Source organism: Scardinius erythrophthalmus (assembly GCF_964197995.2).
Source record: "Scardinius erythrophthalmus genome assembly, chromosome: 5".
Classification (NCBI taxonomy): domain Eukaryota; kingdom Metazoa; phylum Chordata; class Actinopteri; order Cypriniformes; family Leuciscidae; genus Scardinius; species Scardinius erythrophthalmus.
The window spans coordinates 52,787,486-52,803,351 of NC_138225.1; the positions used below are offsets into that span (position 1 = coordinate 52,787,486).

Below are 15,866 nucleotides of genomic sequence, written 5' to 3' on the forward strand. Positions count from 1 at the left end.
CCCTTTTCTTGCTCGGAAGGGTGTTTATGATGCATAAAAACTGAAGAATATATTCAACAAGTGGAAATAAAGTGGCTAACAGGTGGGATTAAAGTGTGTAACATGTATTTAATAAGCTTATAATTGAAATTTAAAGTATCCTAGCATTGATCGGACTGGCTGGAACAGTGTGTATTTGCACAACAGTGTGTATATAATAGTGTACTTGCACTTATAAATAGCATCTACCACTATTTGGTACTAATATCCTTTGCCTTTTGCTGTGTTTTGGTTTACTATATTCAGATCAAGACGGCCTAGTTGAATGGAGACACACACACACAGACACACACACACACACACACACACACACACACACACACACACACACACACACACACACACAAACACATATATGTGAAATTGAGCCTCATTTAGATGAATGACATCAAAACAGTAAACAGGAATGTGACACCACACATCTTTGAGTAACAACACTCTTCACTTCCTTGAGCTTATAACATTTAATTTATTTCATTTAAAATAACTTTTCTGCAAAACTCGAAAAACTTACTTATATGCATATAATATATACAACATGCACCAATGCTACATTTTTTTCTATACATCCTAATCATTTGTTAACAAACATGTATTCATTACTTCAGTGAGCTCATTGTTTCTCTATACATTGTTTAAATTAATACATTATTAGCTAACTGTGTGATTTGTATATGTGGACATTTCTGAAATCCATAACTTGGACAGTTTCCTCTGATAACAGATTATTCTACATTGTAATGTGGACTCATGCATTTTCTGTAAAGCTGCTTTGAAACAATAGGTATTGTGAAAAGCGCTATACAAATACATGTGAATTGAACTGAATTGAATTGAACACTAGGCAATACAATTCCTTGTTCCCTTTTTTTAAACACAAATTATGATTACAGGGGCAGGTTATCGATTAATAAAGACTTATTTTCATGCACATTGCTTTATGACCTCAACATACTTTTACTATAGTGCATGATTTGTGAACTAATACACTTTAAACATTTGCATCACATAGCCAGCTCATATGTGTCTTCTCTGATGTAGTTCACTAGTTTTTATCTCCTGCTTAGGGTTTAGTGTTCACAGTTTAGTGCCACTCACTGGACAGTTCACAAGTGTTGCAATACATGCAAGAAGCCACGAAATGCAACTACAGGCATGTATTTCCATTTTCCCGCAAGAAAACAAAGCCTGTGGCTCACGAAGACTTGACAATGAGTGCTTCACATGAGCAACTAAACACTGCATTTAGAAACACTAGATGTAGATGTGATGCAGGTCAGACAGAAAATATTCAAGAGTTCAGTTTGAGACACTTAGGTGGACATTAAAGAGATGTTTTTGCATGTTTCCTCACGGGATATGTGACAAGTATCACTTTCCAAGCTTGGCCGACCCCTTGATTCGTGATCTCATTGTATTAGCTGTCTTCTCACATCTAAAATGGTGAAGCCTCACTGGGAAGGGAATATATGGGTTTAGTAACATCCAAAATAAAAGTTTGTGTTCACATAATATATGTGTGTGTGCTGTGTATAATTATTTTGTATATATAGATACACAGACATGCATGTATATATTTAAGAAAAATCTGCATGTATATACTGTATATATATATATTTTATATTATATATATAAATATTAATATTTTATGTATAAATAACATATACACATGTATATATTTTAGAAATATCTGCATGCATATACTGTGTGTATATATATATATATATATATATAATTATATATAAATTTAAATATTTTAAATTTTAAATAACAATTATTTCTTAAAAATAGACATGTATATATTTTAGAAATATCTGCATGTATATACTGTATATATATATTTAGATATAATTTATATTATATATATAAATATAAATATTTTATGTATAAATAACACATTTTATAATATATTATACATAATTATACACAGTGTATATATATATATATTTATATATCATTTATATTATATATAAATATTAATATTTTATGTATATATAACATATGCACGTATATATTTTAGAAATATCTGCATGCATATACTGTGTGTATATATCTATATCTATATATATAATTATATATAAATTTAAATATTTTCAATTTTAAATAACAATTATTTCTTAAAAATAGACATGTATATATTTGAGAAATAGCTGCATGTATATACTGTATATATATTTAGATATAATTTATATTATATATAAATATAAATATTTTATGTATAAATAACACATTTTATAATATATTATACATAATTATACACAGTACACACACACACATATTATGTAAACACAAACTTTTATTTTGGATGTTACTAAACCTGCATATTCCCTGGATGCATATACTGTATATATATTTATATTATATACAAATATAAATATTTTATGTATAAATAACATACTTTTCTTAAATGTATACATGAATATGTGTGTATTTATATATACAAAATAATTATACACAGTACACACACACACACACACACATATTATAGTAAACACAAACTTTTATTTTGGATGTGATTATTCATTGCCCATCACTATTATATTTTATATATATAACACAATGGCATGTTAAATTGATCTGCAGTATCTGGAAGCCTTCTCAGGTTTGATATAAAGCTCTTGATGAAGTCCTCGCACAGATCAGTTAATGATGTGATATCAGAGGCACCTGGTTTGGCTCTAACAGAGGGAAGTTGTTTTTCCCTCTTCTTTTCCTCGCACCTGGTTTATGACACAGAAAGCAGACACTAGCGCTGATCTGAGAGCAGTATAAGAGCAGTCTGAGTTATGGGCTCCGGCTCACCCGAGGGCACACAGCTGCTTTCTTCTGACGGGACACAAACACGAGCTCGCCAACACAGGTGTGGACACCGCCTGTCCCACGCTGGCTGTCATCACATTACTTCATGAGCGTAACCGTTCACAGAGGAATCCCACAGAGTGCAGGGATCTGATGAAAGACACGGATCACGCACCAACATCTCCTCAGTGATTCATAGCATGAACTCTCGTTTTAAGTCCATGAACATGCACACACGTGTGATATTTGAGCAGCAGATTTCACTGGATAAATCAAGCCAGTTTTTCAGAGTTCGTGCAGCTGTCCTTGTGTCACGTTACTTTTAGATGTACACTATATCTGTCTATTTTAGAATAATATGTTATAATTTATTCTTTATTTACAATAAATGAGAGATAACTTATGGATAATAATAAAAGAGTAGGCCCAACTACCAATCCCCAGACAGTTACACCACTAAGACACTTAAAAAAATTCTAAATGTCAGAATTGATTTCTGATAAAAAAAAAGAATATAGATAGATTTATAGATAGATAGATAGATAGATATAGATATAGATATATAGAAAGAAGTATCTTGTGCTCACCAAGGCTACATTTATGTGCTCAACATATTGTGAGATATTAACTGTTTTGAATTGCTTTTAAAGTGTAATTTATTCCTGTGATCAAAGCTGAATGTTCAGCATCATTACTCCAGTCTTCAGTGTCACATGATCCTTCAGAAATCACTCTAATATGATGAGTTGATGCTCAAGAAACAGTTATGATTATTATCAATGTTGAAAACATTTGTGCTGCTTCATATTTTTTGTGGAAACTGTGATATATATATTTTTTCCAGGATTCTTTGATGAATACAAACTTCAAAGAATGACATTTATTTGTTATAATAATAATGTTCCTTGTTTTTACTGTCTCATTTGATCTATTTAATACATCCTTGCTGGATAAACATAAAATATAAATTTCTTTTTCTTTCTTTTTTTATATCTTAAGGCTACGCTTTATTTCAGTATTCTACTTTAGACATTCTACTAAGTAAGTTTGCAACATGTCAACTAACTCTCATTAGAGTATTAGTAGACTTAGGTTAGGTGTTAGTAGAATAAGTTTACATGTAAGTTACTTATAGTCAGTAAAACGTTTGTTGGAGAGCATCAAAATAAAGAGTTTGCAGATATCACAGTTATTCTCCGTCGCAGTCTTAACATTCTCTAAACGGTAAGCTCAGTTGTCACAACTGTTTGCTGGAACATCAGAACTCTATGGCATGTCTGCAAACCATAGTAGCTCACCCAAATCATTTAATTCATGCAAAACCTCGTTATTGTGTCAGTATTGGCCAATGGTATACCAAAAATAAGTGTTTTTGTCATTTTGTGAGTCACACAGATCAAAACGATTAGATTTTTTTTTCACCGTGTATTTGTTATATACAAATTAAATTAATTTTTTTAATGTCCAGATTCAGACAGTATGTAAAAATTGACTGGGAAAAGTCAATACTGTAGTACACAAAAAGAAAAAAAGTATTTGTATTTATACAGTACATTCATTTTTTGCTGAACATGCACTAAATACAGATGTATTACAGTTTTTCTCAGTCGCTTTGGTGCATTTCTCACTTCACTATTTACATTTGCACAACAGTTAGTTCAACCTCCACAACATTTAGTCATTTGTGCACATCATAGTAGCAGTTTCTCATTCCTTCCAACAAATTGCAAATGCTTTTGGACATGCATCAATTGCTTTCATTCAACTCTCTGCTGTTTTATAACATTATAATTTGCTCATGTCATGTCAGTCAAAATTAACTATACTTGTAAATGATGAATAGTCATTCCATATAAAACTAATAGTCCTCATTTCATTGCTTGAGTCATTACATACAAAAATGTTGAACTAGTTGTCAAAATCTGTCATTTAAAAAAACAACAACAACAACAAAAAAAAAATGCTGAAAAAGTCTCCTAAATTGAACAATTTGCAATTGAGCAAGAGATGATATTCGCTGTGATGTAGATTAAATTATGTAATCAGACAGAGAGGAACGTCTGGATGTGCATGAATGATTACAGTCCTATGTATGTTGTATGTTCAGTTCCAATACAGTATATAGGCCTACTGCAATATTGTGTACAGTTGTGCACAGCTCTACCCAAAGGGAGTTTATGTTTGTTGTAAATAATGGTGTATTTTTTCTTTTGCACAATGCTGTGAACAAATTAGAATTGCAAAGAGCATATGCAGTAAAAATGTGAAACATACATATTCAGTGTCTTGTACTCAGTTACCTCACTAAATACAGTAATGTGTAACTTTACTGTATTTTTCAAATGGCTGTGCAAATAGTATTTAGTGCTGTATTGAGCATTTTCAGGTAGTCACTGTGTCACCAAGATCTGACTCTTATCATTGGAAAACATTTACAGAGTAAACTGTCATAATGAAAACATGCCAAAGCCATTTGACTATCTTGTTCATAAACGATGGTGTCAGGACTCTTCATCTTGATGACACTGACACTGTCATTGACATAAATACTTGCTTTTGAGGAATGAGCTCTCCATTTTGAGCAAGTGACACGCTTTTGCAGGTTATCAACTAGGTTTTGCAGTTTGTACTAATTGTTTTGAGAACTGCATTAACTGTTGTGCAAATGTAAATAGTGTTATGAGAAATGCACCAAAGCGACTGAGAAAAACTGTAATACTGTACTGTTGTAGCTGCTGCTGTTCAGAGATTGATGGATACGATTCTGATTCATATTCATTACAACGACAGGCCATTTGCCAATTTAGAAAACATTACAAACATTCCATGTCATAAATATTTATGGAATATAACATGTCTGACAGATTTTGATCGCTGAATGGATCATTTTGCATGTAAGCGAAGAATGTTTAGAAGTTGTGAAGAGTTTGACCGTTTTACTGATCAACTCATCAGTTTTGATCAATAAGCCGTGTTCATATAGTCATTCTGCACATTGTAAATAAATATACTCTTTTGCACACGTGCCAAGCACATGCAGTTCATTTACAGTAAATCAGTAAGAAATTCAGATCTGATGTGAACAAGAAACTGATTGTTCAGAGATCTGAACGTACTGTTTTGTGAAAAAAGTCTCATGTGAGAATTGAGCCAAAGCGATTGAGAAAAACTAGAGTCCACTAATACTGTCATGACTGTTGAGGTGGAGTTACAGAGTTACTTATAGTTAGAATGTGTGAAGTGGACCTTCAAAAACAAGTGTTAGCTAATCTATCTTACCTTACATTTCTAACAGTATATAAGCATCACATCGACAGACAGACAGATAGATGGATGGATGGATGGATGGATGGATGGATGGACGGATGGATGGACGGATGGACGGACGGACGGACGGACGGACGGACGGACGGACGGACAGATAGATAGATAGATAGATAGATAGATAGATAGATAGATAGATAGATAGACATGCAGACAGACAGACAGATAGATAGATAGATAAATAGATAGATAGATAGATAGATAGATAGATAGATAGATAGATAGATAGATAGATAGATAGATAGATAGATAGATAGATAGATAGATAGATAGATAGATAGAGAGAGTTAGAGAGATAGATAGATAGATAGATAGATAGATAGATAGATAGATAGATAGATAGATAGATAGATAGATAGATAGATAGATAGATAGAGAGAGATAGATAGATAGATAGATAGATAGATAGATAGATAGATAGATAGATAGATAGATAGATAGATAGATAGATAGATAGAGAGAGTTAGAGAGATAGATAGATAGATAGATAGATAGATAGATAGACAGACAGACAGACAGACAGACAGACAGACAGACAGATAGATAGATAGATAGATAGATAGATAGATAGATAGATAGATAGATAGATAGATAGATAGATAGATAGATAGATAGATAGATAGATAGATAGATCTGGCCTGTCATTGGCTCACAGTAGTTCTGCCTCTCTGAGATCATGTGCTATATAAAGACACAGTCTCTCTCTCTCTGTTGGAGGAATGTGAGTGTTCAACCGCCCCGTCCCACACACACACACACACACACACGTTACACACAATGGTGGATTTCTCGGAGAAGTACCTGGAAAGGTAGGGACCAAACGCTCCTACAAGTGTTCTCCTCTGTTGCTGTGAGAGTTCTCACGCTAATGAGAAGAGGGAGGGAGAGAGAGAGCAGAAATAGACGGATATTTTAGAAGCTGGAGATGAGGGTGACGTGAGTTCAGCTCTCCTGTGGTGTTCGGGAGCGGGACACGGGAAGCCTTGAGTTCTGATGTTCAGAGGTCCGGCTTCAGACTGTTGTTGGTGAAACTCTGTGCTATATTATTATTATTAGCCTGAAAGAGTCTTTACTATTTAGTGCTGGTTTAAATCTGTTGCTATACTTCAGTCATTTCATATTCTAATAAAAAACATTTTCATAATTTAAGTAATGAAAATCTAATTAAAATCATAATAGAGATTAATGGTAAAGAAAAAACAAACAAATGCAAAACGTCAACACAATGAGCTTGAATTATTTTTTTAATGCAAAATATAGCTGTTTTTTTTTTTTAAGTAAAATGTTTTATGGGATTCATCTAACTCTTTTGCAAGTTTCTTTGAAAAAAAATTGAACATGAAATTTTGAAGCATTAACATGAGGAGATTTCATACGACTGCTCTAAAGTCTCTAGTTTTTAATCGTGAAGTCCAGGAAACTGAGATTGAGCTGCGATTCAGTCATTTCTGGCTGAAAATCTGTACGTTTTGTTTTTTTAGACTTTTTTGCTTCTTTTAAATCGTACAAAACTTGGTAAAAGGTTTGGCACTTGCTATGGGAACACACACACACACACACACACACACACACACACACACACACAGACGAATTTCATCTAGTGGAAACGTGTGGTACTGCGCCAAACTAAATCTCACTGAAAGCTCATGTTTTGAGATATCAACCTAAATTTGAAACACAATTCGTTTAGATTTATGCCTTTTATTTTCTCGCAGTTTTAAATATATGTTTCATATAAAAATTGGATAGTGTTTTTGTGCATTTTTCCTAACAATAAACCTAAACTTCTACCACTTTTTTTAAACTTTTTTCATTATTTTTACTTCAATAATCTGTCAAGTGTCTTCATTAAAGAGACAAACTCTGAGCTCCAAGGCATTCAAATTGGATATTATATTTTCAATTCTATGCTCAAAAAGTGGTTAACAGGTAATAAATGCATAAATAACGACTGCATGAATATAAGTCAATACCATAAAATGCATTATGAACATTCGCTTCATTGAATCCGCATGCGCGCGAGGAGTGTTGATGCATTAATGAGAGGATGGCACTGGATGTTGAGACACACTTGCACACACTTCTTAACAACAGCAGACGTGTTGTGTGGTTCGTGTACACATACAAAAACACATTGCCAGAACAAATATGACTATTTAAAGAAACACCAACATCGTGTGTTTCGGTGGAGAAATCCAGAGCTTTAGAAACCACACTCCTATTGGGATCTGAACCCACATCACACTGGTTTTAAATCGCTGTCATTCTCTAAATGTGTTTCCCACAGCAAGTGTCCTGGTTTCACAGCCGGGAATAGCGCTGACTCTATTATGGGCAGTAATGTGAGCTGGGCAGAGTGGGAATAGGAAAGCCTGGAGATAATTGTGTCCTGCGTGCGTCGACGGGTTCAGAAGAGCTAGATTGATGAGTTCCAGCGAGGGCGTGTGTGTTCCTGTCGAGAGATTACAGGCCAGTCCCGTGAGCAGCTGCTCCTGCTGGATAATTATCCCAGTGTTTTCTGTAAATGAGGGGTCATGATCGGCTCTGAAGCGTGAGAGACCTCTGACTGCTGCCACACTACAGCAATGCAGACACTGCCTTCTGTCTTTCCACACCGCACACCGCCGACACAACTGGACGTCGCTAATAATCATGCGTTATGCCAGAAAGATGACAGGTTTTGTTCTGTTTTCTACAAAAGTCTTCCTGAAAGAGCTTAGTGGTTAATTAGTTGGCGAGATCAACACCCTCTTGAGATGTGAATATACACACACACACACACCGCCCAAAACAAAGTCGCTGTTCGGATTTAAATAGGCAAATGCTTAAGCTTTTCATTTCTTAAACAGCCGTGTAGGAAGAACATCATGGCCATATTCCAGGATGATAATGTCAAGATTCATCAGGCTCAGATTGTGAAGGAATGGTTGTGATGAGCATGAAGAATCATTTTCACACGTGAATCTGTCCAGATCTTAAATTCATTGAAAGTGTTTGGGATGTGCTGGAGGAGACTTTACAGAGTGCTGGACTCTTGCATTGTCAAGATCTGGACCAAAAATGTATGCATCTCTTCATGGAAATAATATCACAACATTTATTTACATCAAGAAGTGCATCAATTGTTTGGTCAAGATCTTGTATGGACAATGCATTCAATCTGGTCTTCTCCAGCACATCCCAAAGACCTTGAAAAAAACTTTATTAATTAAGTAGCTTTGTATTTTGCTTTGTCAACAACTGACTCATTTGTGTCTTTTTTGTGTTTTTTTGTAGTTTGTAGTTCATACAGTACAAATGCATGTACTGTATGTATGAATGCATGAACTTATAAAATATAAACTTTGAATGCAAGTAAGTTCCTATGTAATGTAAAGGAATTTTAGGTGACATTAAAGATGTTAATAACATATCTCTGTACATATCTCTATTAAGTCTAACTGGGTGCAGTACGTCCTTATTTACCTTGCTTGAGAAGTAAACACCACTGTTACTATGCTTGATCTCAGCCAAAGGCCCAGTGAGTAACTGAGTTCTTGAATATGATATTTCAGTGCTCTTTCCTCCTCTTTTTATAGCTCAGCTAATAATCTGTAACATATTTTCACTGGTGTGGCTTTTTCTCGCTGACTGATGCAACATGGCCATTACTAACAGTGTTGCAAAGCAGTGTGGAATCTCAACACTGTGGCACTGAATGGCCACACACACACACACACACACACACACACACACACACACACACACACACACACACACACACACACACACACACACACACACACACACACACATGTATATGTGGTTTACGGAGACTCCCCATAGGTGTAATGGTTTTTATACTGTACAAACTGTATACTATAAAGATTTAATAATGCATTTTATTTTGAGGCGGCTTTCAAAACAACTTAATGACACTCATACAGTACAAGACAGCAATACAATTAAAGCAATATCAGTTCAGCATTAAAGTTATACATACATTAAAACTAATCAGGAAAAACTCATTTAAAAATATGATTAAGACGTGATTGAAAAGTAATAGGACAATCACTTTCATGCAAAAACTTGCAGAAGAGAGTTCCAGAGTTTTATTTTCAGCAAACATTGGCTTTGTACGTTCAGTTTAACAGCATTAAAGAAGGCAAATGTTATCATTCAACTGAATATGCATTTTAAACACATTCATGCAATAAGTGCATAAATATATTTACTTTAATGCTAAATGCGTCAAGAAATGCATCTTCATATTTACAGGTAAAGCTTCATATTCATCTAATTCCCCATAATTCACACCCTGAATACACTCAAATAGGCTTCATAAACAACTTAATATAAATAGGTTTCATACCAAAATGCAAACAAATTCACAGTACTCGTTGATCTCAAGCGGCTGATGGTGATAGTGTTGGTAATGATCATATCCAGTAGGTGGCAGCATTGCATTTAATGTCACTTGGACATCCATAACAATCCTGCAGATTGAACGAGGACAAACTCAGCCTTATCTCACTGTAGTTGCAGGACTCAGTTTTTATATTGCTTGTGTTGATCTGTTTTCACCAAAGCTCTGAGATCGCAGTGAAACCTGACCTGGACCGTAAACTGATTCATTACACTTCTAAATATTTTCCAGAACCCATAATAAACTGGCGAGAACTTTCCTCCAGTGTGTTCGATCCAACACCCTCCTTCTCAGGCCCGCACAATTCAATCCAGATCTTCCCACTGGAAGTTAAAAATAAATCTCTCCGATACGTTGCCATTGGCCGGCGTTCATTTATTCCTTGTAAAAGCACTATTTTCGTTCTAGAAGAGCTGTGGAATTTGATTTATTTGTTTCCTCTGCTCCATTTCTTTCGCAAGTGGGCAAAGTTTGACATCCAAGCTTGCAAGTGGAATCATAATCCATCCAAAATACTGCATTTTTTGGCATTTCCAATGTTTTGAGAGCTGTTTGAAATTACTTGTGCGAGTCAGTTCATCTCCCCAAAATCCTGATGATTTCAGCAGTTATTATGTTATCTGATCAGACTCCCGCGGGGTTTAATTCTCAGCTTTCACATTCTTATTTCCCAAATAAAAAGATGCCTTTGGCAAACGTCAGAGTAAATATGAACCAGATCGGACTTTACCGTTTCAAAAAAGACTTTAAATATCTTAAAAATGACAAATTTTATAACAGAATAATGACTTTAATGCTTTACCACAGAACTGAAAATGAGGGTGAGTGTTTCCAGTTATCTAGCTCTGACAAACCTTTCCTTTGGAGGGTGTACATCATATTAAATAAGGCAAACTTCACTTTAATTAATGATATTGAACCATAGCAGTTTATGTCCTCATTTACATAGTGAGGTACATGTGTGTATTGCATTTGGACTCGTTAATTATTTCATGGAGTTGATTTTTCAAAGTGGATTTGCTTTTTTTCTGAAACATCTGGTGTGAGGAGCTTCCGCTCAGTTAGTCACAGCGAAGCTGAGTAATGTTTCATCATCCCGTTTCCCAGATTGTTGAGCAGATCGGATTCTCAGGCACTAACAGTCTGAAATTAAACAACGTCTGTCTTCAAATCCTGATGTTTAGGTTCAAGACTTTACCTGGATAGAGGAGATCCCAGTGCTGTATTTTGTCCAGTATTGGTCTTCAAATCCTGATGTTTAGGTTCAAGACTTTACCTGGATAGAGGAGATCCCAGTGCTGTATTTTGTCCAGTATTGGTCTTCAAATCCTGATGTTTAGGTTCAAGACTTTACCTGGATAGAGGAGATCCCAGTGCTGTATTTTGTCCAGTATTGGTCTTCAAATCCTGATGTTTAGGTTCAAGACTTTACCTGGATAGAGGAGATCCCAGTGCTGTATTTTGTCCAGTATTGGTGTCTCTGAAGAAGGGGAATTCTTCGCTCCGGCCTACGGGACCACGTAATATGTCATAAATAGTTGCAGACTTCCTCTTTCCTGTCGAGGCTCGTCTACGCTTTCCGTCGTCGAACCCCGAGGCTGAATATGCTCGGATCATTAACAGTGGTTCTTACGGGACCTGGCTTGATTGTTTCTGCCGTCGCTGTGTTGACATTACTGACGAGAAACACTGTATAAACAATTAATACTGCCATAAGTGCTGTAGTATTTATGATACAGTATAATGCCCTTGTTTGACTTGCTTAGCAGACTGTTGTCACTATCCTATATAAACCTTTTTTTTTTAAATAAATGATTTATTCACCAAAGGCACATTACATTGGTAAAAAGTGACGGTTTGTAATAAAAAACTCTCTGAAAAAATGTCACACGGTTTCCTCAAAATATGGAAGCACCACATAGGTAATCATAAATGTTTCTTGAGCATCAAATCATCATATTAGAGTGATTTCTGAAGGATCATGTGACACTGAAGACTGGAGTAATGATGCTGTAAATTCAGCTTTGATTACGTTTTACAATATATTCACATAACTATTTGAAATTGTAATAATATCTGGCAATATTACGTTTTTACTGTATTTTTTGATCAAATAATAAATGCAGCCTTGGTGAGCAGAAGAGATTTATTTAAAAAACATGAACAAATCTTACCGACCCCAAACTTTTAAACGCTGGTGTGTATACAGATGTTTTTACAGATTTATACGAACCGCCAGGAAAACAAATCAATAAACACTGTCAAATCACAAAAGTGATTAGTTCTGATGAGATGAGCCACATTCAAAGCTGTTACACAACAACAGCTGAAAAAAACATGCTTATATACGTCATTATACAGCATTTTTAAATGCTATTTTATTCAGTATTATTTTTTGAGTGAAGAGGGTTTATTGCTCAATCCTGGACCGCAGGAACTCTCCGCGTGTGCTTTATGTAGGAACGCTGGCCTTGGGAGGGCCAAAAATGGGATTGAGCGTCTTTTTTTGGTGCTGTCATGAGCGTGTGCCGGTGGTGCGAGAGGTCAGATGAGCTGATGAGGGCAGAGGATCTGCAAACCACAGTGGAAATCAGTGCTCCTCTGGAAGAGCTGCGTGAGACCGGGATCCAGGGGTGAACAGTCAGTCCCCGGGGCCCGTCGGCCTTAGGTTAGGGCTCCCGGGACCCCCGGTGGCTCCTGAACAGCGGATCGACGGTGTGGAGAGCTGAGAACCCTCCCTTCACTCATCCGCTCGCTCAGACGAAGACGAGAGATCGACGAGAGGCAGAAAACTGAGAGGAACTTCAAGCGGCGGCTCAACTTTGATAACTGCGGATTGAGGAGAACATGTATGGGTTACCGCGCTTTGGATTTATGCCGTTGTGTGTTCCGGGACTGAGATGGATGTGTTGGTTTGGTTTTGTGATGACCTGCAGCAGAACTCAACTCTTACTCTTCTGTGCGTTTTTCTGCAGGGCCAAAGACATGAAGAACCGGCTCGCTTTCCTGAGGAGGAGGAATGAGTCTCCCGGAAGCACCCCAGTCGGCAAGCTCGACAAAACCTTGAAGTCTATCAAGTAAGTGTGTGTGTGTGTGTGGTGTCCGCCTGCTTGCTGGGTAATGATCCAGCTGGTGGCTCTCTGCTCATGTGTGTGTGGGATGAAAGAGACAGACTAACTGAAAGGATGTCTTTTAGATCAATACGTTGGGGAGTGAAAATGTTGTGATATTAACGATTACCAGCAGGGCTTGACATTAACACATGCCAAATGTGTGTGTATTTCAGCAGTGTGTCACTCCTACTAGCCACTTTATATACATTTTAATTTGTATTTTTTTTAAAGGCATCTAAAATAATAAACTATGTGCAATGTAGCGTTGTCAAAAATATAGATTTTTTGAAATGCTTCTAATACACCAATACACACAAACCCGCCTCTCCTCACTCACTCGTTTCATTCTCCCCGGATGAATATTGATGGTGTTTCAGGGCTTGAATTTCAGCGCGTATTGTGCATAATTTCAGTTATTCCTGCAGATTTTGTGCTCACACTCAAAGTATCCACACATAAAACCGCCTTGAGTTCGTTTTCACAGTCAAATACACACAAAATATTGTCAAAATGCTGGTCTTGGCGAGTATTCACTTAAACACAGTCAGTTCTGTTTTAAGTGAATGTAAACAGTTGAGAAAGAAAACACGTGTAACAGTATAATGGATCCGTGCGTCAGGTCTTAAAGTGACAGCAGCCTAATATTCCTGATGCCAAATTATGAGATAATATTAAAAACATCTATATGGCATTATATCAAACCACTAGCCACAGTGGCCGGTGAGCAAAAGAGTTAAGCCCTGATTAGTAGTCATCAAAGTCTATAAATGATATAAAGTTCAGAGGATACCAGAACAGAAATAAAATATAATCGATTTTTTTTTTTACTTATTTTATTTCAGCTAGTTGCCGAGGCAGCATTTCTCATTTTCATTCATTTGAACTAAAATAACTAAAACTAAATAAACTAAAACTAGTAAATAATAATTAATAAAAACCCTCTAGGGTTACACCTTCTTTTGATGGCCCACTTTAGACATTTTACTTGCTTTAACTCATTTTGCAACTAGATGTCAACTAACTCTCATTAGAGTATTAGTAGACGTTTAGGTGTTAGGGTTTGGGTTCAGTAGAATAAGTTGACATGTGATAACTTACAGTCAGTATAATGTCACTAAAGTGTTAGCGGATATTAAGCAGACAGTCTATTAATACTCTAATGACAGTTAGTTGACATGTATTTGCAAAGTTACTTATAGTTAGTAGAATGTCTAAAGTGGACCCTCGAAATAAAGTGTTCCCCAATATTGACATCTAATTCCAAATATTAACAAAAAATAAGAGTATCTCAATGGCAACACTGACCAACAATGACTTCCAAAGACCTGTCTAATGTAGTGGATGTCATGCATCACAGGGTTAAATCATTAGAGTTAGGGTTAAACATTGCAGAGATGTTTTGATGCGTGACATTGTTATTTTAAGTATGTTCAGCTATACGTAACCTGCAAAATATGAGTTGTTGCATGGGACAGATGTCATCAAATGAATGCACAGAAGTTGTAAGTAGGTCAGAATAATCACAGGTGTAAAGCACAGATCTTTGCTTCAGCACACTTTATGATTTTATCTTGCAAAATGCTTCCCTGTTAGATAACGTTCCCTTATTAGGCAGTGTCATAGTAAGTGTTAAGGGTGTGTAGACTGTAGGAGCTGAGCTTAGACAGGCGATGAAGACAAGAATGAGTCTTTGAGAGAAGAAGTGGGCGGAGCCTCTGTCTAACACGCCGTCCTATTGGTTGAGCTCCGCCTCTTCACAGAGGGACATAAAAGAGGCCGTCCAACAGAGACTCACTCAGACAGACGCTCAGACTCACACACACACACACTCGAGCGAGAGAAGGGCACAGCTTCGAATGGGTCATACAATGAGAAACCTGACAGAGATGGGTTTGCTGAAGAACCGCACTGCCTTTATTTGCAGGCCCACTCCGGAAGAGGCGATGAAGTGGGGAGAGTCGTTGGACAAGCTGCTCGTCCACAAATGTAAGACATATTTTCTTTATTATAATGCTTCTGTGGATGTAATATCATGAACTTGTTGTATTTGCCAAATTCCTTTTGGCTTGGCTTGAATCCACAGGGATGTTGGCTTGCATTGTTGCATTGTTTTAGGCATTCATGTTTCCTCTCGACTTCCTGAGTCACTGAACGAACGCTCTGTTGAACATGCTCAATGCCTTTCA

General features: G+C 36.2%; 1 protein-coding gene across 6 annotated transcripts in view; it reads left to right on the forward strand.

Moving 5' to 3' along the window:
- Positions 1-15,866, forward strand: part of rgs3a (regulator of G protein signaling 3a) — a 174,292-nt gene that overhangs the window by 148,729 nt on the left and 9,697 nt on the right. For 5 of the 6 annotated variants that reach the window (XM_081365201.1, XM_081365196.1, XM_081365197.1 and 2 more), the window contains 2 exons: positions 13,543-13,644; positions 15,605-15,666. In XM_081365201.1, the coding sequence (XP_081221327.1) occupies positions 13,543-13,644; positions 15,605-15,666 (164 nt within the window). Of the gene's footprint in view, positions 1-6,916; positions 6,972-13,542; positions 13,645-15,604; positions 15,667-15,866 lie in introns of those variants that run through there. The other variant, XM_081365200.1, reaches the window with a different exon arrangement.